The sequence below is a fragment of the Haemorhous mexicanus genome, chromosome 3 (genome assembly GCF_027477595.1).
Source record: "Haemorhous mexicanus isolate bHaeMex1 chromosome 3, bHaeMex1.pri, whole genome shotgun sequence".
Classification (NCBI taxonomy): domain Eukaryota; kingdom Metazoa; phylum Chordata; class Aves; order Passeriformes; family Fringillidae; genus Haemorhous; species Haemorhous mexicanus.
This window is the reverse complement of record NC_082343.1, coordinates 50,987,766-51,012,273: the sequence shown is the minus strand read 5'-3', so window position 1 is coordinate 51,012,273 and position 24,508 is coordinate 50,987,766. Positions and strand designations below refer to the sequence as shown.

At 40.3% G+C, this 24,508-nt stretch overlaps 1 protein-coding gene across 2 annotated transcripts; it reads left to right on the top strand.

The window, feature by feature from the left end:
- The first annotated feature begins 12,689 nt into the window (after positions 1–12,689).
- On the top strand, positions 12,690–24,508 carry STX11 (syntaxin 11). Of its 2 annotated transcripts, XM_059841756.1 has the most exons (4): positions 12,690–12,856; positions 18,193–20,482; positions 20,609–20,805; positions 22,204–24,508. In XM_059841756.1, the coding sequence occupies exon 4, from the start codon at positions 22,209–22,211 to the stop codon at positions 23,073–23,075; it is 867 nt and encodes a 288-aa protein (XP_059697739.1). In that variant the 5' UTR covers positions 12,690–12,856; positions 18,193–20,482; positions 20,609–20,805; positions 22,204–22,208; the 3' UTR covers positions 23,076–24,508. The 2 variants fall into 2 exon arrangements, with proteins under 2 accessions (XP_059697739.1, XP_059697740.1); XM_059841757.1 differs by lacking the exon at positions 18,193–20,482.

The following is a 24,508-nucleotide window of genomic DNA, read 5'->3' as shown; positions in this document are numbered from 1 at the left end:
ACCACCAGTTCACCACGGAATTATGGAATCAAGTTTAAGCCCAGCCTTCTTCAGTTTAAGGCCTTTTCCCCTTGTCCTGCTAAAAAGTCCCTCTCCAGCCTTCTTGTAAGTCCCCTTTAGGTACTGGAAGGCTGCTATATAAACCAGTTGTTTCTCAACCTTGGTTGGGAACTTCCTCATTTGAAATAAAAAATTTACATAAGCCTCTTGCATTTTCTGTGAAAGTAAAGCTCTCACTAATAAGATGATGCAACATTTCTCACCTTCAGCTTTATCAAAGTATTGCTGTTTATTACTTTTAAGGCAAATAGAACATAATTTTTCACAACACCAAGCACTGTAGACAAATTAATATGTTCAAATCACAACTCTTAGTAACTCATAATAAATGTCTTTTTGATTGCTGGTTTCATCGTTGGGAACCTCTTATTCATCTCAAGCTGAAAATTGCTTAAATTACTAGATCCTCAAAATAAAAAAAGTAACCCAGAGTGTAGAGACTTGGCAAGGAATAAGCCTCTGGAAGCAAGGTATTTATAGTCAGGACTGGACAATGTTAGTAATGTATGATGATAATCATCCCATCTATACATTTTGGAATGTGATTGGAGAGCTTGAAAGGGAGTTGCTGATTTTGGAAAGCAAACATTTAAGGAGTACAGCAAAAAGATGTTATCTCTTTAGACTGTAATATTTCTTCCCACCTCCTCAGCACCATGCTGACAAAGAAACCTTGAAACCAACAAAAAACCAAAAACTACTTGACTAAAAATCATGTGAACCTGGACATTTTATTTTGCTGTTGTTTTGAAATAGCATGTATTGTTTGCTCTCTTTTTTTTTTTTTTTTTTTTTTTTTCATTTTGAGCTTCTGTATTTCACTTTGTATTTGCTCTTCTCCATAAATGTTTGGAAGTATTTATTTTTATGATGTTTGAAGGTATCTAATTTTAGAAGATTAGAGCTGAAATGTTCACATACTGGATTGCAGGGAAGGAGGCTTTAAGAAAAGCACTGTGCAAACTGCTGGGACCAGGGTTGTAATCTAGAGCCCCAACAGGATGTGTGTAGCTTGTGTCAATGACGAATACCTCACTTCTCTCAGAATAGCTGTTGTGAAGCACAGATGATCTGGTATCCACATATAGCTGTGTATTGTAGCCCATTGGTGATAAGCCTTCAGTATGAAATGCAACCATTTGAAAACCATAACTGTCTGTTCCCTTTTCTCTATCTTTTTCAGTCTTTTTTAACTTAACAACGAGCTCCTCTTGGCTAAGACGTTCTCCTACCGTGTTTGTACTCACCCAATGGGGCCTTGTTCACAGCCTCGTGGTGCTATTGTTACATCAACTCTCGTGGCTATTTGTGATATTCACCTCTGATGAATAAAGACACTTGGTCTTAAACAGGATTAATGGAATACATTTTTAATAGGCAGAGAAAAAGTGCAGTCTATCCAGTGGGTTCTTCACTTTAAGCTCCAAATGCAGTCTAGAGGTTCTTCCAGTAGATTTAAGAACTTAGACATATGTTAGGTATTTCAAGTGCTAAGACTATTTATTGGCAGCAGTCGTTCATACTTGGCACCTCAAAAGGATCAAGCCTGAAGGGTAAGGAAATCTTATTGTTGGTGCCAGCAAAAAGTCAGCATTTAAGGAACAGGTTGGGGCAGAGATTCCCATACCAATGTGTGCATGAATCTGTGACTGCCTGTAGCTGTCATGACACCTTGTCATACACAAACCTGTAGGAATTTATTTGCAAACCTTGAAAAAAATGTCAAAGACAATAAAGAAATTGATTCTTTACTACAAGTACAGCAAGTTGCCAGGTGATTTTTATTAGTAAGGGATGAATACACAATAGAAAACACTATTAGAAAAAAAAAATCTAATCTCTTTTAGTTATAGGACCATGAACATTGGTCAGTGTAATCCCATGACAACTTTTCTCTCCCCCATTCAATAAGTTCCTTGTGTGAAGATGAGCTGCAGATTATTCTCCTATAAAATATGCTTATTCTATCTCATATAGATAATAAAGGCTGCACAATCTTTTCCGTATCGTGTCTGACTGCTGAATTTATCAGTGTGAAAAGAGCTGCTCTGAGTGACTCAGCTGCAGAGCAGATTTGTCTTGTCATTGGAGAACACTTGTATAGCTGCTGAGTCATAAGCTGGCTTGCATAACTGGAAGGGTAAAACAAGCTTGTTGAGTGACTCAGATTGTAATTTGATCCTCCTCTCATTCCCAAAAGCACATGCACCTGTATTTTGAAACGGCTGGGATCGTTAATTACAGTTTGAATCATTTCAGTGGTATCCATGGAATGTTTCCTTCTAATACACTCTGCTGTTCAATTCTTCATAATTCATGGGATGTGGCCAAATGCTTCTCCCTTCACAGAGGGGGAAAAATTATTTGTGTTTTCCTTTGCTACTAAAACCCATCACCATTATGATCCTAACAGATCTTCCAGTGGAGCTTAAATCAAAAAAACAGCACCTGTACTTTTTCACCTTTTTTAGAGGTCTATTATTAATCCATTTAAAAGACTAATTTCATCAGTAAGTTAGGTTTAGGAAATAAGGTCGATCTTTTATGTGTGTGTAGAATTCCAAAATGTTGGCAAACAAATCATAAGCCAAAATCTTCCTCTATGTGTAGGTACCTTGTTTTGACTTGCCGTTTGTGGAAGAAGAAAATGGCCTTTTAGCCAAGAACATTTTATGTTTAGGAGGAATTAGAAAAACCTTTACATTGAGAGTGGCCTGTCTGATTTAAGAAAAAGCTAGCCTTAAATCTAGAGGGAAAAAGAAAACAAAACATTGAGGTCAGTCTTCTACTTTATGGATGTCATTGTTTCCTTTAGAAAACATATTAGAAAGTGCAGTAGCCTTTCTTCTGAGAACTGTTTAGTACCCTACAAGCACTAACTCTTGATGGCCATACTAAGAAAGGGAAATCCTGTCCTAATCAAATAGACAAGAATGTTGAGATAGGCAATGAAATCCTGGGCCAGGAGCCTCACGCTGACCTGGTGTCAGAGCAGGCTCCTTGGTGGTACTGCACTGTGCCCATCACCCAGCTCTGCTCCAGCTCTCCATGAAGGTTTTTCACTGACTCAGCTCAGCACAGACAGCACAGCATATCACCTTTAGGTGAGACTTGTTTATGACTGTATTGGTTTGATTTAGGTAAATGAGCCCTTTGGAAAATTTTATTGTCAGTTAGGTTTCTGTTTCCTCCTACTCATGTAGAACTGAACTCATGTAGAGTCTGAACTGAGCCCACACTCATGCTGACACATTTCTCACTCTTCTCACACTGTGCTGAGGAGCTCCTCTGAAAGCTAGCTGCATTTTGATTTGCATGCAGACACAGTCATATTATTAAATACAACAAGCTCTACCATTTTTGTAGCAAAGCTTAAAAATTCCACTTTTTTACCCAAATCAAAATGAAATTCTGTTTGCCCAGGATGAGCTGGAGGGAGGTGGGGATGAATCTGAATACACTTTTAAATTGCTTTGACCAATATGTTCCAGACAAACAACTTGTGCATTGACCCTGATGATACCTTTTCAGCTGTTGGAATGCTTGAATGCAACCTTAATCTCAGAAATCCTACAGCTGTTGGTTATGAGGGAGCTGTCTGAAGATACAGGTCACCTTCAACCTCTTTTTTAGTTTTCTCCTGAACGGTATTAATGGTTTGTAAAAGAAACAGCCTTTGGGTTTAGACAGACCTTTGGTAGTAGGTAGGTTTTTTCTAAGAAAAGTACTCTTATAAAGGTACACTAGTACAAAACATTTCTTACAGATGTGTGGTACTATTGGGTGTGAATTACTCTGCCTGTATCTGGGTGTGAACCCCTACTTCTCCAAGGTTTGGGGCAGCAGAGTTTGGATTCTTGGATCAGCTCATTAGGAGGACGAGACACTAACAAGTCTGGTTGTGATTTGCAGTTGTGTAAATATCTGAGTTCTGGGGGCTTGTTCATGCTTGTCTCTAGGATCTGGGAAGCATTTTATTAAAAAAAAAAGTTTTAACTGCCTAAGGCAGCTGCCAGAGCATTTATATAATTAATTTCATTTTGCTTTCTGGTACTTGTCTTAAGGGCATTGGCTAGAGGACGCATTTGATCTATTCACTCACCTTGATACATAATCCTTATCATGGATTCAGAGAATGGTTTGGGTTGGAAGGGACCTTAAAGATCATTCAGTTCTAACCCACCAGCCATGGGCAGGGATAGCTTTCACTACACAAGGTTGCTCAAAGCCCCATCCAACTGGATCCAACCCATCCAACAGTTCCAGGGATGGGACATCTACAGCTTCTCTGGGCAACCTGTTCCAGTGCCCCACCACCCTCACAATAAAGGATTTCTTCTTAATATCTAATCTAAACCTACACTCTTTCAGATTAAAGCCATTTCCTCTTTTCTTATCACTACATAGTCTTATAAAATGTTTGATTCTCCTCTATACCAAAACCAAAACAACCCATTGTCTATCCTCCATGTTATGCTTCTTGTAGTTTATAATATTGGGCCTGTCTCATTTGATGCCACATTTAAACTTCCACTAACTTCACTGAAAGCAGAATTTGGCAATTAATTTTAACTGGTATAGACCCATTAAATATCACACAGTTTTTTCCACATTATATAAATAACATTCACACATAAGGAATTATTGAAGGGAGAGAATTATTTAAGTAGAAAGATGGCTGTACAGAGACAAGACTTTAGAGAAACAAAATATCTGTAAGAAAAAAGCAGAGACATGAAAAGACATGTAATCTTTTCATGATAAGAGAGAACTAGCACTCAGGGGATTGGGATGCAACTTCTAGTTAGATCAAGACTTGCTGTACACCTCTAGGCATTTTGACACTTTCTGTGATTTCTTTCCCATCTATAATGCATGGGTAGCAATACACACAGCAGTATTTTAAAGTAATTGCTTGCAAATTGGTTTAGAGAGCCTGAAGTGGAACATACTTTATAAATGTAATGCAATATTATTATTGTTGTCACATAAAAACCTAGCTTAGTCCATCAATTTAATTGTCACCAAAGCCACATGGATGGCAGGGCTTCTAATGTTACTTGGAAAATCATCTTTCAAGTCTGATGTTCTCCTTCAACAACTGGTACACGTATCTCCTTCCATCTTCAGGGAATAAGATTCTGAAAATTTCCATGTAGTACAGGTTTGAAGACTGATGGGCATATTCCTGGGTATGTAAGAGAATTTGGAGTGTGCTTTTCAGGGTCTAATCAGTCCCTCTTATCACTTGAAATATAGTGCAAACCCATGTTACCCTGTGACACTGCCTGCTACAGTTCTTTGACCAAGTCACAGAGAGCCTGGATACGCCTAGCACCTACTAATCCCATAAGAGTTTGGCAGTGCTCCCTGTCAGGCCACCAGCTGGGGCCAGGAGAACGTGTTTTATGTCTTGCACTGACAGACAGCGTGGGGAGATTGCTCTGCAATCAGACACCTGAACGAAGACAGATTTGTTTTCAAAGCAAGCTGCAAATGCTGTAACTGCAGATACATATCATTGGAAATAACAAATCTTGGGAAAATAAGTGGATCAGTAGCCAAGAAATGTAGGTGTGTTGCTGTGAGAACATTGCCTGTGAAGAGCTGGCTTTGCTGGAGCAGCTAATGAGCCTACCTGAGACACTGTTCATGCACTAACAGGCACTGCATGGGCAGCCTGGCTGCTCCTGCACTGAGGTATGTAGGATGTGGGATTTAAGGGCTTCCTATTTAGAGAGATCTTTCAGCACCAAGATCTGGCCTCTACAGCTGTGGATTTTGGACCTCATTAGAATCACAGGTTAGGAAAGACATCAGGCAGTAATTTTGTCCAATCTCCTGCTCCAATCTCTCAGAGTCAACATTGATCTCTGTGCTTTGGCCAGACAGATCTTGAAAATCTCCAAGAATAGAGATTCCACAATGTCTTTGGGCAATCTCCTGTTCCAGTGCTTCACTCCCCTCATAATGTGAGTTTTTCCTTTACTTCCTATTGGAACTTTATCCCAATTTATGAGCATTGTTTCTAATTTTCCTGCCATACACCTGGGTTGTATCAGTAATCTCTTCAGTACATTAAGGCTGCTGTTAGATCTACTAAATATTTTCTTTTCTGGGCTAAACAAACCTTCAGCGTCTCCCTACAGGTCACACACTCCAAACCTATGACCATCTTGGTGACTCTTTGCTGGACTCACTGAAGTTCATCTACATCCTCCTTATACTGGGAATCCAGATCTGCTGACTTTCTTCATCAAGGAAGGGGAGCAAGAACTCTTCCTAAAATGTATTTTCAGGCCATGCAGTTCTATAGCAGTAGGGAGGGTCATTTATCTGCTTGCTCTTTCCCAAGACTAAGGAAAGCGTAAGGCAGCAGAGAGAACATTACTCAGGTTTCCAAAGCTCACATCCATACACTCTCACTTACCAGAGTAGCCCCACAGATTGGCTGTGATTTTGAATTGCAAAAGTAGTTAAGTTCTTCTCTGTGAACCATAAGGGGCTAAATCCTATGTGGAGAATCCAGTCAGAGGGAGAGAGAGGAATGGCACCATATGAGTAACAGAATAATCTTAAGAAAACTGTGTATTCCAGGATGGGTGGAGATGGAAATATAGGGAATCTGCTATCCTAGTGTGTCTTGTGCCCACCCCTCCTCCATGTTTCCTAGAGAGTTAAAAGGACTGCATGGCATCAATTGAATGGGTGACCTGACCCCTTTGAGGAATGAAGGGGGAGAAAAAGTCCCTAAAGAAGGATTATCTTAGATGAAATTAATTTAACTGTCACTACAGCTGCAGATATGGCATGATTTCAAGCACCACTTGGAAAATTTTCTTACCATGTCACAAAATAGAAACATTTTTCATCATAAATTGACGTGTCAATCTCCTGTAATCTTCAGGTAGTGAGCATGTGAAAATTTGATAAGCAAGTGCTATTTGAAATTAAGTAAAGACTCACTTCTCTAGATGTATTCTAGATGTAGTACTGATTATTGTTGAACTTTAAATTGGCTGTTTTATATTAATCACAATTTAAAAATTATTTTCTATTAAATATTATATTAAATTTGCTTCAGTATATTAATTTTGTTTATCTGTTATTGAATTATTTTGTGAGTTATACTTCATTTTAAATTCACCGCAAATTTGTACTCACAGCAATTATATATGCTGTAGTTAACATTAAATATGGACAGTATTTAAAATTATTACTTATGTAGGATCTTCCCTTGCATAATTAAATGTGAGTTGGGTTTTCTTTCATTTATCGCATTGTAAAAATTTATTCTGTAAGATGGAAGCTGTGTTTAACATCCTTGTAACATACAAGTGTAACACTACCAGTGTTGCCTACCAGGCTTGCAAGCCATGCAATGTAAGAAGTGTGGAGCATTGTTTTCTGTGCTTCTCCCCTGCCTGTGTGGTGTTTCTGGGGGGGACTGCCTGCTGCCTTGGCCAAGAAGCAAGGTTTATTTAGTTAGGCACTGTACAAAGGCAGAGTAGATGACAGATATTTCCAGAATTTTTTTCCTGTAGAAAAAAAAAAAAAAGTGGGAATTAACTTCTTAGGATTAAAAGAACAGTACCAGATTTTCCTTACAATATTTTTTAGTATGATTATTAATAGATTTTCTGTAATCTGTCAAAAATCTTACTATATGATTGCAACTGTTTATTATTTTAATAAAAAATACCCACTTCCAATATTTGGTTTGAACTTTGGAGAACTGATTTATCCCCCTGAAAATGAAGTCTTATGTTTTAGTGTATTTTAATATTTTTATTTCTACAAATGTATAGAATATATATAGAACATAGAATACATAAATGTTCTATAAATATCTTTGACACATGTCAATAAGATTTAGAAAATTGGGCTAAAATAAATTTGAGGAGGTCATCTAATCCACTCCCTAGCTCAATTTAAAATCAGCCATACTTGAATTATTCCTAGTAGATACTTATCCAGCTTAACAAGAGGCACAGCCAGGCTAAGTTGCATTGCTGAAGCTGAAAGTACAAGGAAGAAATAAGAACTGAGCCTGTATACACAGTGCAGTCTTCCTTCTCTGCCATAGCAGTACACAACAGTACACAGAGATGTAACTTGTAATGTATGTATGTATGTATATATATGTCTGTACATATATTTATTTATTATATATATATATATATATATATATATATATATATATATATGTAAAAACACCTTTACACACCACATAATTCTCTACATTGACAAATTGGGAGAGGCTGTGTGCTCTGGTTTTGGTTCATCTGTTGGGACTTCCACATCACTTTGCTTACTCAGTTATAAACTTGACAATTGCAAAGGCCAGAATCTCATATTTTCAGAGATCCAGAAGTTAAAGGATATGTTTGACAGGGCCCAGCTCCATCCCAATTGGATGCACATTAAATTGATTGGAAGCTAATAGTTGCTGCTCATGGAAAGATGACTGTACCCCTTGGCTGCCACAGAGCCTCTCTCTCACCTGTTGGTGCCTCTGAGCACAGGGTCAGTTGAGGAGAGCTGGAAGCACCTGGGACTCACCCAGGTGCCCAGAAGGTTTGGGCAGGTTTGGGCACTCTTTCTGTGAGTAACCACCAAGGCACCTGCATCCATCAAACACTGGCAGCAGTGCAGGTACTCAGCTGCCCCTCTGCCTTACTCACTCCTCACGTACGGAGATTCTCCCTGGCTGGGGTAAATGGGAGGAGACCCATGGGCTCTAGTGGCGTTGCTGTGCAGCTGCTCAGCGCCCCCAGTACTTCCTGTCCCTACATTTCCTAACTACGAGGCTTGAAGTGTGGCTGGGAGCAGCTGCCTCTCAGAATCCTGGGATACTTGCCTCAGCCATCAGACAGGTTTCAAAGATAAAATATAAGCCTCCACTTTTCTCAGATAAGTCTTGCAAGGTGTTTGACAAATACCCTTCTACTTTGACAAGTGCCATTAATTTTTAGGGCTTTTTTTTTTTTTAAGCTAAATCATGCAAACATCAGCAGTGACTTCTTTCATTCCAAGGAAATCTATCATGCTGTAACTGTGTCACGTACAATTTGCTTAGATACCATGTGCCTTGCCATTCACAGAGGATTCCAGGCAGCAATTGGTCATTACTGGGCTGTGAAATTAATTGCTCTCTGGCTGTGTATTCTCAGGTAAATTATCCCAAATAATTCTTCCCTCACCTTCAACTAAACAAAAAGCTTTTCTTTTTCTTCTCAGATCTGTAGCATGTCACTACCATGCTACCCTTGGGAAGGTCTACCACAACACATTTAGATCTAGCCACAAAGCCATCTGAAAGGTTTCCACCTGTGCAGCATGCCTTCAGAAGAAGGTAGTCTGCATGGTACAGGAACTCCCTGTGCACTTTGGGCAGGCTCCCCACCACTTTCTGGATGTTATATTGCTTGTTGAAAAGCACTGGCAGCATGAATAAAATGATCCATCTACATGGCTGTATAAAATTTATGTTCACACAATTCTAGGATAGAATTGTTTTATTTCATCAAAACTTGGTGAGTTTTAGAAAGCAACACCTTTTCTGTGAATGACTAATATGAAAAGGATGCTCATAAAAAGCTATGGAAATGTCTTCATTTTGCAATAGTTCTCTTTGTAAAGGTCTAGTTATTGTTTGCCTCACCCTTCTAGGCCATCTCAGGCTTTTAACCCCTTGGCCATTTTCTGCTCAGAGAGTAGTGATGAGTGAAAAATAGAGCATGTATTTTTTGTCAATATGAACTTGCCCTGGATTCTGCTGTTACTGGGACTATACCCAAATGCGCATGCCTGCAATGTACCTTCCTCCCCTTTTATCCCTCTTGAATCACATAAAGATGTCTTTGTCTCTGCTCTGACAGGTTGCAAAGTGCTCCCTATACTGCAAAAGTTAACTGATCTCAGTCTTTGGGCATGCAAATGTGCAGGAGAAAAAAATACCTCACTCCTGTCTGATAACAGGAGTTAGAATACACACCTCTACTAAGTACAGGAACAGGGTTAGGTAAAGCTTCTCATTAGGCCAACTGATGTGACCTATGGGCTATGCTCTTGCATTCAAAAGCTGTGACAGCAGCAGAGAAGTCCAATGGCTTATTTGATAATCAACCAAGCCTTCAGTTCCCAGAAATCAGTACTGTTCCACTGGCTCCAGTTAACCACGCGTGCTTACATTCGTCATGTGAAAACATCTTGAATTTGTTCATTTATTGGTTACTAGCTTAATAAAACATGCTGGCACCTGCCATCATCTCTGAAGTCAACAGAAGTCCCAGGGCTATTTCCCATGCATCCAATCTGGCGTTTGATACAGCCCTAACTAGATTAAGAACTTGTGTATGGGTAATGAACTTTCAGAGCCATACATGAGTGCCAAGTTGAGGTTCACAAGGGATTCATGGGCAATACACCCAGGGCTGGCTTCACATGCCTTTGGGGCATGATTGGAGAAGAATGTTAAATCCTTTCCTAAATAAGCAAGAGAGAAGGCCCTGGCACAGGGCATCCTCTGACTCCACAGCAATTACATCTGCACAGCTTTCAGCACTTCATCCTTTGTAGCACTCGTCTTCCTTCCTTCCTAATGAAGGAGAGAAAAGAAAAGCAAAAAGAAAAACATCTGCAGGGCTCAGTACCTAGAGCACTATGTTATCCCTATGTAAATCCAAATATCTCCATGGGCTTCAACAAAGAATTAAGGTGGGTTTAGCTACCTGTGGAGATACTTGGCTTCTGAAATCTTTTCAGCACTCTATTCCTCATGTAGTAAAGAAGAATCTCTTTACATCAGCAACATTTACTGATGAAGTTGTTCTGTAACATCAGTAGCTTTTGTGAGAGGTTACAATGAAATGTGAAAAGACAGAGCAGGAATGTTGGACCTTTCTCAAGCTGGGAGTATCACAACTGAAGACTCAGTTTCTCTGGTAAATGAATGTAGTTAAAGAAATTTCTAGCATCAATCTTTTGGTGTCTCCCTTCAACTCATCTTGGCAATTGATAAATCATGTATTGTCAGAATGACTCTACTGATCCATGAGGTTAAAAAGAAAAAAGTTAATTGTCCAGGACCATGAATCATTACTTTGATTGAATCAATGTGAGCTAGATTACATCAAATCTGATTCCAACTTAGAAGAGGCTCATGTGTACTGCACATCCAGAAGTGTATGTGAATTTTACGTGTCTGAGAACTGGCTCCAGGATACACACTGAACTGGTAGCAATTTGCTCTGGTTTCAGCTAAATGTTTCACAAGTGTCCATTATTATAGATTGACACTACTACAACTTCATACTGAAACTAGTACAGATGTTACGGGCACAAACTGCTTTTATAGAGATGGGTAAGCTCCAGGAAAACAGCGCAACACAAAGCAGCCTGTACCTTTGATTACCCATGACATTACATTGGCACCCAGCTCTATTTCCAGCTCTGCTTGCATTAACAAACCAAACAACACTAAAAGCCCATTTGCTTTCTGTGGTCCAATGGCAAGGAGAAAACTGCCTGCCCACATGTGGGGATGTTGCAGCTGGTCTCACAAAGCAGCAGCCTGGAAGAGAAAACCCACTCACAATTCAGTGCCTTCAGGTAGTTTTAGGGAACTGGTGAGACCCATGCACCTAAATTTGTCTCCAGCATCAAGGTCTAAGAGAAAAGTCCCAGCAAAATGCCCAGGGCAGTCCTGGATTTTTCAAGGTAAAAGAGCCTTTCTGTCTGATATATTTTTAACTAACCTTTAACCATACCAGCTCAAATATTTTCCTTTTACTTATATTTTTTTCCTGACACAAAGACAGCATAGAAGATAAGGAGGGAGGAAGCTTCCTACATCTCTGCAATTGTCTCCATCAAGACAGATTTCATTCTTGGTCACCCAGGGTGGGAGTGATGCAATGTAAGAAATTTTGGAGCCTTATAACTAACTGATGACTGCTCAGGAAAGCACAGTTGCTCTTTCAGCTACTTCTCAGCACCAACAAAAAAGTAACTTCTATATTTTAAAATTTTCAGATTCAGATTACATTCCAGTTTTGTGATGAAAAGGAGAAAAAAGTACATGTCCAAGATTTTCAAGAAAAGCAAAAACTTCCCATCTCAGAAAGACATGAACAATCTCTGTAACTACTTGCATGGCTAATTAATGTGTATGATTAACGTGTACCAAACATTGTGACATCAGAGTTTTGTTATGTTTTTTTTCAGTTAGAATGATGGGGAAGCTGTTGGGTTTTTCTCTCAGGAAGTCACAACGCCAGAAAGGACTTAATTTGACCCAAACTCCGAAGCATGAAGCGAAGAGCGCATCTTCCTTACACTAAGAAGCGGCAATTTGAATTACAGAATCACAGAGTCAGAAAGCCCCCGCTTGCCGGCGGGGAGGCGAGGACAAGAAAGGTCAGGGCAGGTCCACGGGGGCGATGGCGAAGAGACGGGCCAGCTCACCGCGCCCACATTTCCCGGCACCCACGGGACGGAGTTTCCCCGCGCTGGGCAGCGACGCGAACCGCGCATCTTCCCACGGGCCCGGGAGGGGGCGGGGCGCTGCCATGCAAATCAGGCCCTCGCAGCCAATAGGCGAGCCAGCCGGGCGGAGGGGCGGGGCGCTCCGCGGGGATGAGCGCTCCCCTCGACGGCGCGGGGTCTGCGGCGGCACCGACGCCTCCGGCACCTCCGGCACCTCCGACACCGGCACATCGGGCAGCGGCACCGGCACCTTGGGGAGCGGCGCTGGCGAAACGGAACGACACAGGACCGGCCGGATTGCCCTGGGGTGAGTACCTCCCGGGACGGGGGAGGACGATACAGCGCTTTCCTCGGGGGCCAGGCAGGGCTTGGTTTCTTCACCCCGGGCACAGCCGGTGCTGGCTCCCGGGACGGGGGCACAGCCGTATTCCCGAGCTCCCTTGAGCATCAGCTGGAGTTCCCCGACGCCGAGGAGCTGCTGCCGGAGGGAGGGCAATGTTGGGCGGCGCCGGAGCCCGGGCTAGCCGCCCCTTCCCTGGCTGTCGGGGCGTGCGGGGCGCTTGGCAGCTCCGTTTTGCCTACGAGTAGACGAAACTGCACCTTTTGAGTCGAGTGGCGAAGTGTGAAGCCCGGAGACAGGAGAGTTAAATAATAGGATATGCGGACTGGGCTTTTGGGTCCAAAGATGCCTAGCCCTGGTCTTCATGGAATACAAAAGGGATGGCTGGGTTTTCACAGGATGAGAGAAAAACAGAGGCACTTTCAAATATATGTCTGCATTTCCACTGCCTTGTTTGTCTGGCTTAACAAGTATTAACATTTTATTCATAGCGCTCATACATGGTTATGAATAGCTCCACAGCAGATTTTACAGAAAATTGGTTTATATGCAAAATATGATAGCTTTCCCTTAGTTCTTGAGTGCCACCGTGGCCAGATCTAGAAGTGGGTGCAAAAGTTAGTGTTCTTTGATTGCTTCTGATTAAATTGATACTCATTTCCTTCCTACCAAGAAGAACTGGCCCTCATGTATGTCTAAGATAACTACATGTCACTCTGATACTGAGAAAGGAAATGACTAGAATAACAGCACTGGCCAAAAATGGACGCTTGCACTTCTTGTTCCTGTTCTTTAGAGGGTATTTCAGCAACTGTCTTTTAAGCTGTCAGGTATCAAAATGGCAAACTATGACTTTTTAGGATGAGAATACAATTTGAATGATGATGCTTTCTTACCACTGCTGATACTTGCTATTTAAATAGTGATGAGACTACAAGATGACCATAATTTTTGTTTTTATTCGAAAGTGACCAGAGGTCTAACAGATGAACAGAATAAATGTCATCATTAGGAGAGGATGGTTTAGGTGTCCAACTCCTCTGATAACCTTTTTTCTCTGACTGCCTTGTATGCCCACTGCTCTGAAACTGAAATTGTGTGTTCAGTCATATGTTATCTGGAGTTTTGGTTGAGGCTAAAACTGCAAGTTACACTCTGTTGTTGAAAGACATCTCCATGACGAAAGTAAGCATGGCACAGAAGATCTCTTGAGGCACTAAAATGAGTAAAATGGATTACCTTCTGGGCACTGCAGATAAACATGATGCTATGGAATGCAACTGCATGCTCTATCAATTGGGGAAAATTTGGCTGCTGTGGGATTAGGCTCTCTGTCTGACATCTTTCACTATACTAACACTAACAGTAACCAAGACCTGATTCAGAAGGAGAAATTGTAGTTGCCACTGGTGCATAAATGATAGAGAAGGAAGACAATCTGCTGCATGAAAAGAGTCACCTAAATTTCTCTCCAGCATGGGCAGCACTGTGTGAATGTTCACTTTGTGCTGGACACACAGTGACTCTGGGGGTGAGGGCATGGAACAAATCCTGGGAATGCAGGGCCACTGTGGGACTGTAAGACATTGCTTTATTGGTGCACTGGAGCTGTGCACCTCAATCAGGCCTGAGAGGGCTTTCTGTATCTTCTCTCTTTCTGTCAACGAAGAAGGTCCCACAGTGCTTTCGCAGACAAGTGTGTAATTTTTAGCAAGTCACAGCCAGTTCAACGTAGGCCTTATGAAAGAAATTGATTACTTTGCGTGTCTCCAGTGTCAACACAGGGATCAAACTGACCATCTCCCTTTCCACAGAAAATTCTTTTTATGTCTTGGAGTACTGTATCTCCCTCCCTCGTCTTCTGAATTAAATGAAGATAATTCCTTCTGGTCCTCTTTCTTCAGGAGTGCATTTTCTAAAATGTTTGGAGACAATTATATGCCAAATATGCTCCCTTTGAGTTTCCTAATGTGATAACTGTTTCAGGATGTACTTTTCCAACTGAGGCCTTATCTATGCCAAGCAGAGTAAAACCAGTCCTTCTCAAGCCATCTCTCATTTAAGACATTAGGTTTTGGTTTTTTTACAATGATCCTATATTGTGAGCTTGTTTTGTGGTTTGCAATCAGCTATAACCTCACCAATGCCTTCCTGCTGCCAAACTAGGCATTTCCTACTTTATATTTGTGTGAATAATTTTATCTAAATGTGCCAGGCTTGACTATACTGAATTTCATTTTATTTTTGTTAATTCTTCTCTTACTGTCAAGATCACCTTAAAATCTCATCATTTCTCCTTCCCTGCCCTCACCAAACGCTTGCTTCTACTCCCTTCCTGTCACCTGAATTCTGTACAAGCTCATGTTTGGTTTCACTCTCCAAGTCACTAATGGAAAATATGGATAGTCTCTGAGTGTGACAAATACCCATCCTAATGATGATATGTTCAAAACCAGTTCTAATGTTGAGAAGACAACTGCTATGTAAAATATGAAGGTGCTGGACCAGATACACGTTCAATGATCTTTTATCTGGCCCATCAATTTTCTTTGACTCTGGTCATTCTGGTAGTTCAAGGATGACAAAGCATGGTGCAGGCAATGTTAACTTGATCTAGGGAACCCATCTCACTGCCAAATCTGGGGTTACCACTTTTTGCAGTGAAGCCATTTTTGGTTATGCTTGCATTTTGGGTTATTCCCCAAGATGTGGCCATGAATCAACTCTGGTGAGGAACATCATTCCCAGGGAGTGGCCTAGGGCTGGCTCCTGGGAACCCCTGTTGTGTAGTGGGGGGGGGCTCTACATGAGGGGAGCAAAAAAATTTGGTTTTTATGTCTGCTTTGATAGGCTAGATGAGATATCAAGACACTCTACACAATCAGCAAGAGCTCTCACACAGTGCTTGGAACTTGCATCTAGATAAAACTACATGTAGTTTTATCAGAGAGAGAATGATGTCACATATCTTGACTTCCAAAGGCTTATCATGTGTTCAACTTTTGCCTAATCTGCTATGGCAGTTAACCCATTAATTGCCAGGATTATTCTCAACAAACTCACGTTCACAAAAGTGAAGGAATGACTGCATGGTCCAGCTTTTCCTGCTATGCCTTTTCTCTGTGCTATTTTTGTGGTATTGACAACTCACTTATTTTTGAAAGCAAGAATAAAGCTTGTTTGAGCTTTTGATATGCCCAATCAGGTGTGTCCCTAATTACATCTATATCTAGTCTCAACTTCACAGGTGCCTTGAATGGGCCTGTAAACACCCATGAGCTGCTAAGTAGTGTAACTGCCATAAAGCCTGACACGTACTGGGGCCGAGGGTGTGGGTACGAATGTGGGGCTGGTTATAGGGGTTATTTCCTGGCTGGAACTAGTTTGATGCAGATACAGTTGTGTATATTTTGCAATAGAATCCCAAACTGAGCCTGATGTGTACCGGCCCACATGATCAAATACCAAGGAAACACCCTGTATTTAACCTTAAAGGAATTTTTTTAAAGTCAAGAGTACTTGGTCTCAGATTGTAACACTTTATCACAAGCCTTCAATATGTGCTTTTCAAAAAATAATGCAGTTGTGCTAATTTAAAAACATCAGTAGAACTTGTTTCTTCTGACTGATGATCACATGCTACCTCATATTTCTATTTGCATACCAACATAATGTCTTGATCACTTAGAAATACCACAGTGTGGTTGCAATAGTAGTTATATACATGTGGCATGTACACAGCTATTTCGCTGAGCCAATGTGTTCCAGGGAAGCCGAGGTGATTAATTAGCTAATGTATATTCTCATGGTGCTGTAGTGCCAGCACTGCCTGTGAGTATGCTGGCTGATTGCCCTGCACAGTGACCTGTAATGATGCCGAGCTGTAGTAATTGCCAAGTAATGCACAGATGGCTGTCTCACTGTTTATATTAAGTGGTATGGATCTGTCTTAACCATTTGCCAAGCCCTTGGAGGTACAGTTCACACTCCCCTTGTCTCTATCTAGGCCAATTTTACCAGAAGACCTTGGTGTTGCAAACCAGTAAAGATGGAGAAACTTTTTTTGTCTATAGCCCTGTTACTTCTGCTCCCCACCCCACCCAAAGAACACCAAATCTAGTTGCAATTGCTCATTTATGTGACTTGTGAGGAAAATGTCAAGAGGAGATAGCGAGAATCCATTTTATCTATCCACTATTGAAAGTTTGTCACTGGTGATCCATAGCTCTCCAGTGAAAATTTAGACAGCCTAGTAAATAGTAGCAGTCAACCCACGTAAAACAAGCTGACCTCTCCAATGCAGGAATAATGTTTATTCTACGGCTACTGAGTAATAACAAGTTAAAACATCAGATTTTTTTTTCTCAGTCTCATCATAAATATGTGAAAAATGGCATATTAGTGCATTTAATGCACACCAGCAGCATCTCCTAGTTTTGATAGTAATGTCTGTGAAAGCTGATAACCAGTTCACAGAAAACACCAGGATGTTTACTGTATTCAATACATTTGAGAAGTGTGAGATGCACCCTAGATCCTTCAATTTATAATATGTTGTCATACAAAAACTGAGAGTTCTTTTCTGTTGAAGAGATTGAATACTGATAAAGAAACTGAGATAGTCAAAGATGAACCTCCAAAGCCATCAGTATTCTAGAAATTATTGCCTCATTTCTTTCAATTAGAGGCAACAATCTGAATTAATTTTTCCCCCCTAGGTTTTTCCTAGACTTTATGATCGGAAAGGAACCACTGGAGACTTGGAGATTCTGCCAGATTCAAAAGTAGTCTGCAAAGAAAGGAGTCATCCCTACTTCTCTGAATAGATCAGTTTGTAATAAATAACTTGTCCTGGCACAAACAGAGAAATTGACACTTCATGCAAACTTTTGGGAAAAATTAATACCCAGAGACATTTGCAATGGCAGATATTTGTCCCTAGGGTGACAGAAAGTATAAAGGTGGTCTTCTGCTGTACGCAGGCTTTGATGAGCATATGAGCTGGGTAGTGTAGTCTTCAGATACACTTGCAACTTCTTGATGGATTTCTGTAGCTTTATAACTGTCATTCAGTGCTAACTGATGGATTTTAATTCCTGAATACATTTGTCTGTTTTTAAACATTGTGAAATTCAAGAAATTCCAGAGAGGATAACTTCCTTTCAGTGAGGCCACAAAAAGATTTTGAACTGCTGATCTCTGTCACAGTTGTTAATCTTGGAGTTAATACACATATGTGATCTTAGAACAGCTTGAGAAGGCAAACTGTCCTTATCATTAGATTATAATTTTTTTTGTTTCAGGTCCTTACAGAGGAGAAGAGAGAAAAAAAAGATGTAATTTGAAAAATTCAAGCCTGCTGTGCCACCTGTGATGGGCATGGTTGGGAAGACAGGGAATTTGGACTGAAAAGATGACTAGTACTCTGCTATAAGCCAATTACTCTTCTGGAAAGATGAGTAACCTACTGTTTTAACCTACTGTTAAAAAAAAAGTCTTTATCCCAAGTTAATTAATATTGTCAAATCTATTACTGGGCAACAGATACCAAGTGAAAATATTAATTCTGGTCTAAGAAAATTGTTTACTAAACAGATAGTTACTAGAAAATTATCAAATCTGAGATTCCAATTCTTAAAAGGCTTCTGCTAAATTTAACACTTTTTTAACCTATGCGTGACTTCTATTTTAGTGCAACAGCAGCACTCTATTTGCCCTGGAATGCAGTGTGTTCAATTCAGCAAGTCCATCTGAGTAGATTTCCATCAATACTACCTGCTCTACAAGCCGTATGGGAAGTCATTGAAATGTGCTGACACATACTTAGCTATGAAGTAATTTTGCCTAAGAGCAGGTTATTTCCTAATTGTTCACCACTTGTTTTTTGGGTCACGTCTACTGTGTGTCATGCGATAAAATCACATGTCATCCAGAGCCAGGATGAGCCACGTGTGTTCCTTTTACCTTCCAAGGGTGAGAAGAGCTACTGACAGAAATTATTTTTAACTGACTTGTTTTGAAATATCTGTTGTTCCTCAAACAACGGAAGTAAAAGCTTCATCTTGTAAGGCCCTACTCAAGACTGAAAAGATTACTGACTAGACTTTTGGTAAGTCACAAGATGGTATTAAGTAGCAGCTGAATTTATGAATGCTACAAGAAGAAAAAATGTACACTGCCTTCCTTCCCAGCAGCTGGCCATGAAATATGGGTGATGTGGTGAAACTGCTTCATCATTTCAGCATTTGTCCCCAGACTCTGATCACAGAATCACAGAATATCCTGAGCTGGAAGGAGCACACAAGAATCATTGAGCCCAACTCCTATGTGAACAGCCCATATGGGGATAGAGTGTGGATATACAAATGTTAAAGCTAAGATAAACTTAAGTGTGTAATTCACTTGTTTCTATAGAAATAACTTTTTATCCTTAGATTATTTCTTCATAGTTAACAGGCTTCAGAACATTTGCATGGCAATGTTAGGCAATGTTTGTAGGACTTCCTTTTGTATGTATATGGGGCTAACAGAAAGGGGGTGTATACACATGCATAGTTTTTGATTTTTAGAGTGGATTTTCTTTCTTGTCTGAAATCCCATGTCATACACAGTTGTATGGGGCTGCAGTCTTATTGCAACAGGACAATTTGTATGTTTCTCATGCATCATGGGAAAGCTTGTCACTGTGGTGATTAATACCAGTAAGTAGCACAGTAACATGAAAAGATGAGCACGGAACATGCCCTCAGCTGACTGTACTTGCTGGGTATCTGCCTTCAAAGTTGTAACCTCTGCAGTCATCACCGGGCCTGTATTTCCTGTGTGTGTGTTTGGTTGTACACATCATGATGGACTGGAAGAAGAAACTTTATATTTCAAAGGACAGATTTATCTAGCCCAAAAATACAAATGGAAGTACATGTTCCAATTTGAATATACGTAGCATTTTAAAATAAAATAAAACTGACAGCTAATCTGTTAAACCTCACACTCTTAGAATTAAGGCAGTTATACACTTGCAGTTGTTACTCCAGAGTAGTTGCTGTCTTGATATTTTAATGTGTTAGATGTCTCTTATATAGATTTGTGCAAGTAGTTGAATATATTTAATGTTCATGGTCAGCTTAGCAAACTTTTTATCTAAGGCTGATTACCAGAACAGTTTAGACAGAACCTTTGAACATTGTCTAATCTAGGCCTGCTCAAAACACACACAGGCAGTATAGGCTGCTGAGGGCCATGTCAAGCAGAGTTTTAAATATCTTCAAGGATTCTGATTCCAAAACTTTTCTGGGCACCTTTTCCATGGCTTCTAAACATTTGGGATTTTCTTATTTTTTCCTTTCCCCCCATCTCATATCTGGCTGGCTCTTTTCTTGTTTCCATGTAGGTCTGTTGCATCTTGTGCTATTGCTATACATTTCCATGAAGGGAAAATGCCTTGCATTAAGCAGTTTGTGATGGCAACATTTAAATAGATTGCATCCATTTGTTAGGACAAAAGTGTGAACACTTCAGCTGTGGAGGCATATTCCAGACAGATACAAGTCCTCAATGCAGAGCTAAAAGATACTAATATTGACCACCTTAAATGTAAGTTTTGGTATGTAGGTACAAATAATGTAGGCTTTTAGAACTAAATACTGGAGAGCTGGGAAAATCAGGGTGAAGATTCTAAATGCAACTGCAACTTGATCCCTCTATTCCACTTACAACTAGACTCTACTGGATCTGCTGGATCATGGACTGTGTGTGATGCTGTCCATGTCACCGGAGAGGAGCCCTTCACAAGTGGCCTTGATCCATGTGCTCATTCACTGATGTCCAGCTTGTTCCTTTGCGATCTGACTCAGCAAAGTGCTCGAGGTTTGCAGCAGTGGCTCAAGTCAGAAGGGGCTGACTTCTGAAGATTCCAGGTACAAAGAATGGGGCTTGAAGTGTCTCAAGTGCAGATCGTAAATTATCAAGAGTCTATCACAGGAGCTTTACTCAGTATTTGCTTAACAAAGAAAACACAAACAGAAAGTGAAATCCTTGTTGAGCTAGTTGTTACTATGCTCTCTGTAGAAGGCTGATGATATTTGATTAAGTTTAAGGAATGGTAAGCACAAAGTTCACAGAATCACAAAATTGTTAGGGTTGGAAGGGACCTTAGGGATCATTTAGTCCAAATCCCTGCCAAGACAGGGTCATATAAATCAGGTGACACAGAAATGTGTCCAGGGGTTTTTGAATGCCTCCAGAGAGGGGGACTCTGTGACCTCCCTGGGCAGCCTCTGCCACCCTCAATGTAGAGAAGTTCTTCCTCATGTTGAGATGAAACTTCTTGTGTTTTAGTTTATCGACATTGTTCTTTGTTGTGTTTCTGGGTACCACTGAAAAGAGTCTGGCACCATCCTCTTGGAACCTGCCTTTGACATATTTATGTGTTGATCAGATCCTCTCTCAATCTTCTCTTTCTAGACTAAAGAGGCCCAGCTCCTGCAGTCTATCTGCATAAGAGATGCGCCACACCCCTAATTGTTAATGTCTGATACTCTATGGTCAATGAAAGCATCTGGAGACATTAAAATGTCTCTTTTTCGTTTTTCTTTTTTTCTTTTTTTTTTCTTTTTTTTTTCTTTTTTTTTTCCTTTTTTTTTCTTTTTTTTTTCTTTTTTTTTTTTCTTTTTTCTTTTTTTTTTTTTTCTTTTTTTCCCCCCTGTCTTGATACTTTCTACACCATTTTTGGAAACTTTTCTTTCCCAACGGTATCCGAAAAGGCCATTTCTGTTAATGAGAGGCTCCTTAGTATTCTCCCAGGAAAAGCAAACTTAGAATGAGGGAAGCCCTGTGACATTTTGGGCAGTTGATGTAATGAGGGATCAGGAGCTAGAAGAGATTTCTCTAGCAAGCAATAGTGGAGGGTGTTCAGTTATTAACATGTCTGCAGATGCTGATAGCTGAAGGCTTACTATCAGGAGTCTGGTTTTCCTCTCCAAGTAAAAGGCTGGCATTTTGTGGGGAGTTTGGGACTGTCCTACTATTCTTTTTTATTTGTCTTCAGGATTTGTTGTCTTCTTTCCTGCAGTTTTGTTTCTAAACTTGTACCTTCTAGAACAGTGTTCTAGCAGAGTTTTGGATGTGATATCCATCACTGTATAAAATACTGTGAACAAATTTAAAATCTAGTATTTTGGGTTATCTTTGATGAGTTGTGTTTGTTATCTATGATTTAGTTATCACCAGGATGTAGCTATTAGTTAGAAATTTTCAACTCTTTTAACTAATATTTTAGTTACTTCAAACTCATTCCTCCTGTTCCTGTTTTACAGGCAGGATGAAAGACCGTTTAAGTGAGCTGCGTGAATTTGCCAGGTTACACAACCAACAGTTTTCTGATAGTGATGATGATGAAAATTCGCCCCAGGATATTCTCCTTTATGAGACAGATTATGCCTTGGAAATCCTTCATAAGGACATTCAGAGCATCCGGGCAGAAAATGACCACCTGAAAGCGGATGTCAACCGTCTCAGAAAGCAAAACACCCGCTTCCTCACTTCCATGCGCCGTCTTAGTAGCATCAAACGAGATACTAATTGTATTGCCAGAGACATTAAGAGCCGTGGAGAAAGCATCCACAGGAAACTGCAGGTAATGAGAGATTTCTGTGAAGATGCAATAACAAAATACGGAGCTATGTCTGTCATTGCCAGGGTGGCAAAGAACCACTACGTTGACCTCATGCACACATTTCAGGACGCTATGTTTGATTACAATGCAGCAGAAATGAACCAGCGGGAGAACTGCAAGATTCGAATTCAGCGGCAGCTGGAGATCATGGGCAAAGACGTTTCTGGTCACCAGATTGAGGAGATGATTGAGCAAGGCAAATGGGATGTCTTCTCAGAGAATCTCTTGTCGGATGTTAAGGGAGCTCGTGCAGCCTTGAATGAGATAGAGACGCGGCACAAGGAGCTGGTGAAGCTGGAAGGTCGCATTAAGGAAGTTCATGAGCTCTTTCTGCAGGTGGCTCTGCTAGTGGAGGAACAGGCAGACACCTTTGATGTTATTGAGATAAATATGCAAAATGTTGAGGACTATGTAGGAGATGCTAAAGACCAAGTGAAAAAAGCTTTGGAATACAGGAGAAAACATCCCCTCAGAACAATCCTCTGCTGTTGCATATCTTGTTGCAGAAGGTGATGGTCCCACTGGAGCTATCACAGACTGACTTGAATGTCTTCAAAATCAGGTGTTCTTTCCACAGACTTTTCTGTAATGACGAGCCCTAGAAATAGGGGGGATATTTTGCAGTTGGTTTTGTTCATTGCCTGTTTACTAAATGTGCTGAAGGTTGTTTGTATTTATGAACTCGATAGAGATATTGATAAAACTATTTTTAATGTAATTTTTATTGAAAGATCCTGTTACTGTAACTAGAGGTGCAATATCTCTACAGTGATACTCGTTTCATATAGCCAAGAAAGAATGAATAACTTATCCTAGGGAAGATGAATACTTTTAAGAAGTAACTTTATTCTTATTTGTTGAAGTGAGGCTGCAGGCAGTGAAGCCTTATTGCCTGGGGCAACACAGTATACCACAGAATCAGGAGGTTTCAGTTTTAACTACTTTGGAGCCTTGATACAAATTTGACAAAATACTGAGCCTGGAGCAAGAGCAGGACACAGAACTAGTTTCTCTTTCGACTTGATTTTCAGCTGTCTGGAATTTTAACAGAAGTGGCTGCACCTCAAATGATAATATGCACATTTTGTCCTATTTATGTGCAAGTGACTGCTTTTTTCCATTTTGAGTATCCAGCTATCTCAGGGTGGCTAAAAGCACTGCAACACTGAGACATCTCACTCACTTTTTAACTTGAGGCACTCTTGACTCTCGTTTTCAAACCTGCCATGCTTTTATGTTCTGATGCAATTTTCTGCCAATTAACACTGCAGCCAGAGGAGAAATATGGAGTGGCCTTCTGCAGAAACACGTATAAGAAGACAACAGCTGTGGGGCTGAGAAAGCATTTTAGGGTCTCCTGTACTGGCACATACATAGAAGCAGTTTTAGTGGAATGACTGGCCTGTCAGTACACTTTTATTTTTTATAAGCATTGACCAAATATGGGTTTTTAAATAAGATGAAGGATTAAATTTTTGTAATATGCAATTTTACTTGTGTACAAAAATTTTGACTTTTCTCTAATTGTTGGGAAATCTCCACCTGGGAAAGTAAACAGAACTATTTCTTCAGTACACTTGAAGAAAAAAGAAAACAGTTTCATGCCATTTCAGTGCTCTTTTCAAGCTACAAAGGAAACTCTCCTCTTGTGGGAGTCTGCCCTTACACAAGGGCAAACCAGTAGGTTTGGAGTATTGCAAGGAAATGAAAAACTGTGCAGTCCTGGTAAGCACTGAGCATTGTCAGTGGAGCATATTCATAGAGTCTGGTGATTGATCACAACTCCTGCTTCTGGAGGTTTTCCAACTGTATTTCTAGGTGGCTTCCTGATACACTGTGATCTATTGCTGTCCTTTGAAAAAATGCAGGACATTTTTTCAGATTTTTTTTTTTAACTGATGGTCCTATTTGTACCAATTTTAATAAATATATTTCAACATTTCAAA

What these genes read in the sequence shown, in the direction of transcription:
- STX11 (XM_059841757.1), top strand. Translation starts at nt 22,209, where the DNA reads ATGAAAGACCGTTTAAGTGAGCTGCGTGAATTTGCCAGGTTACACAAC.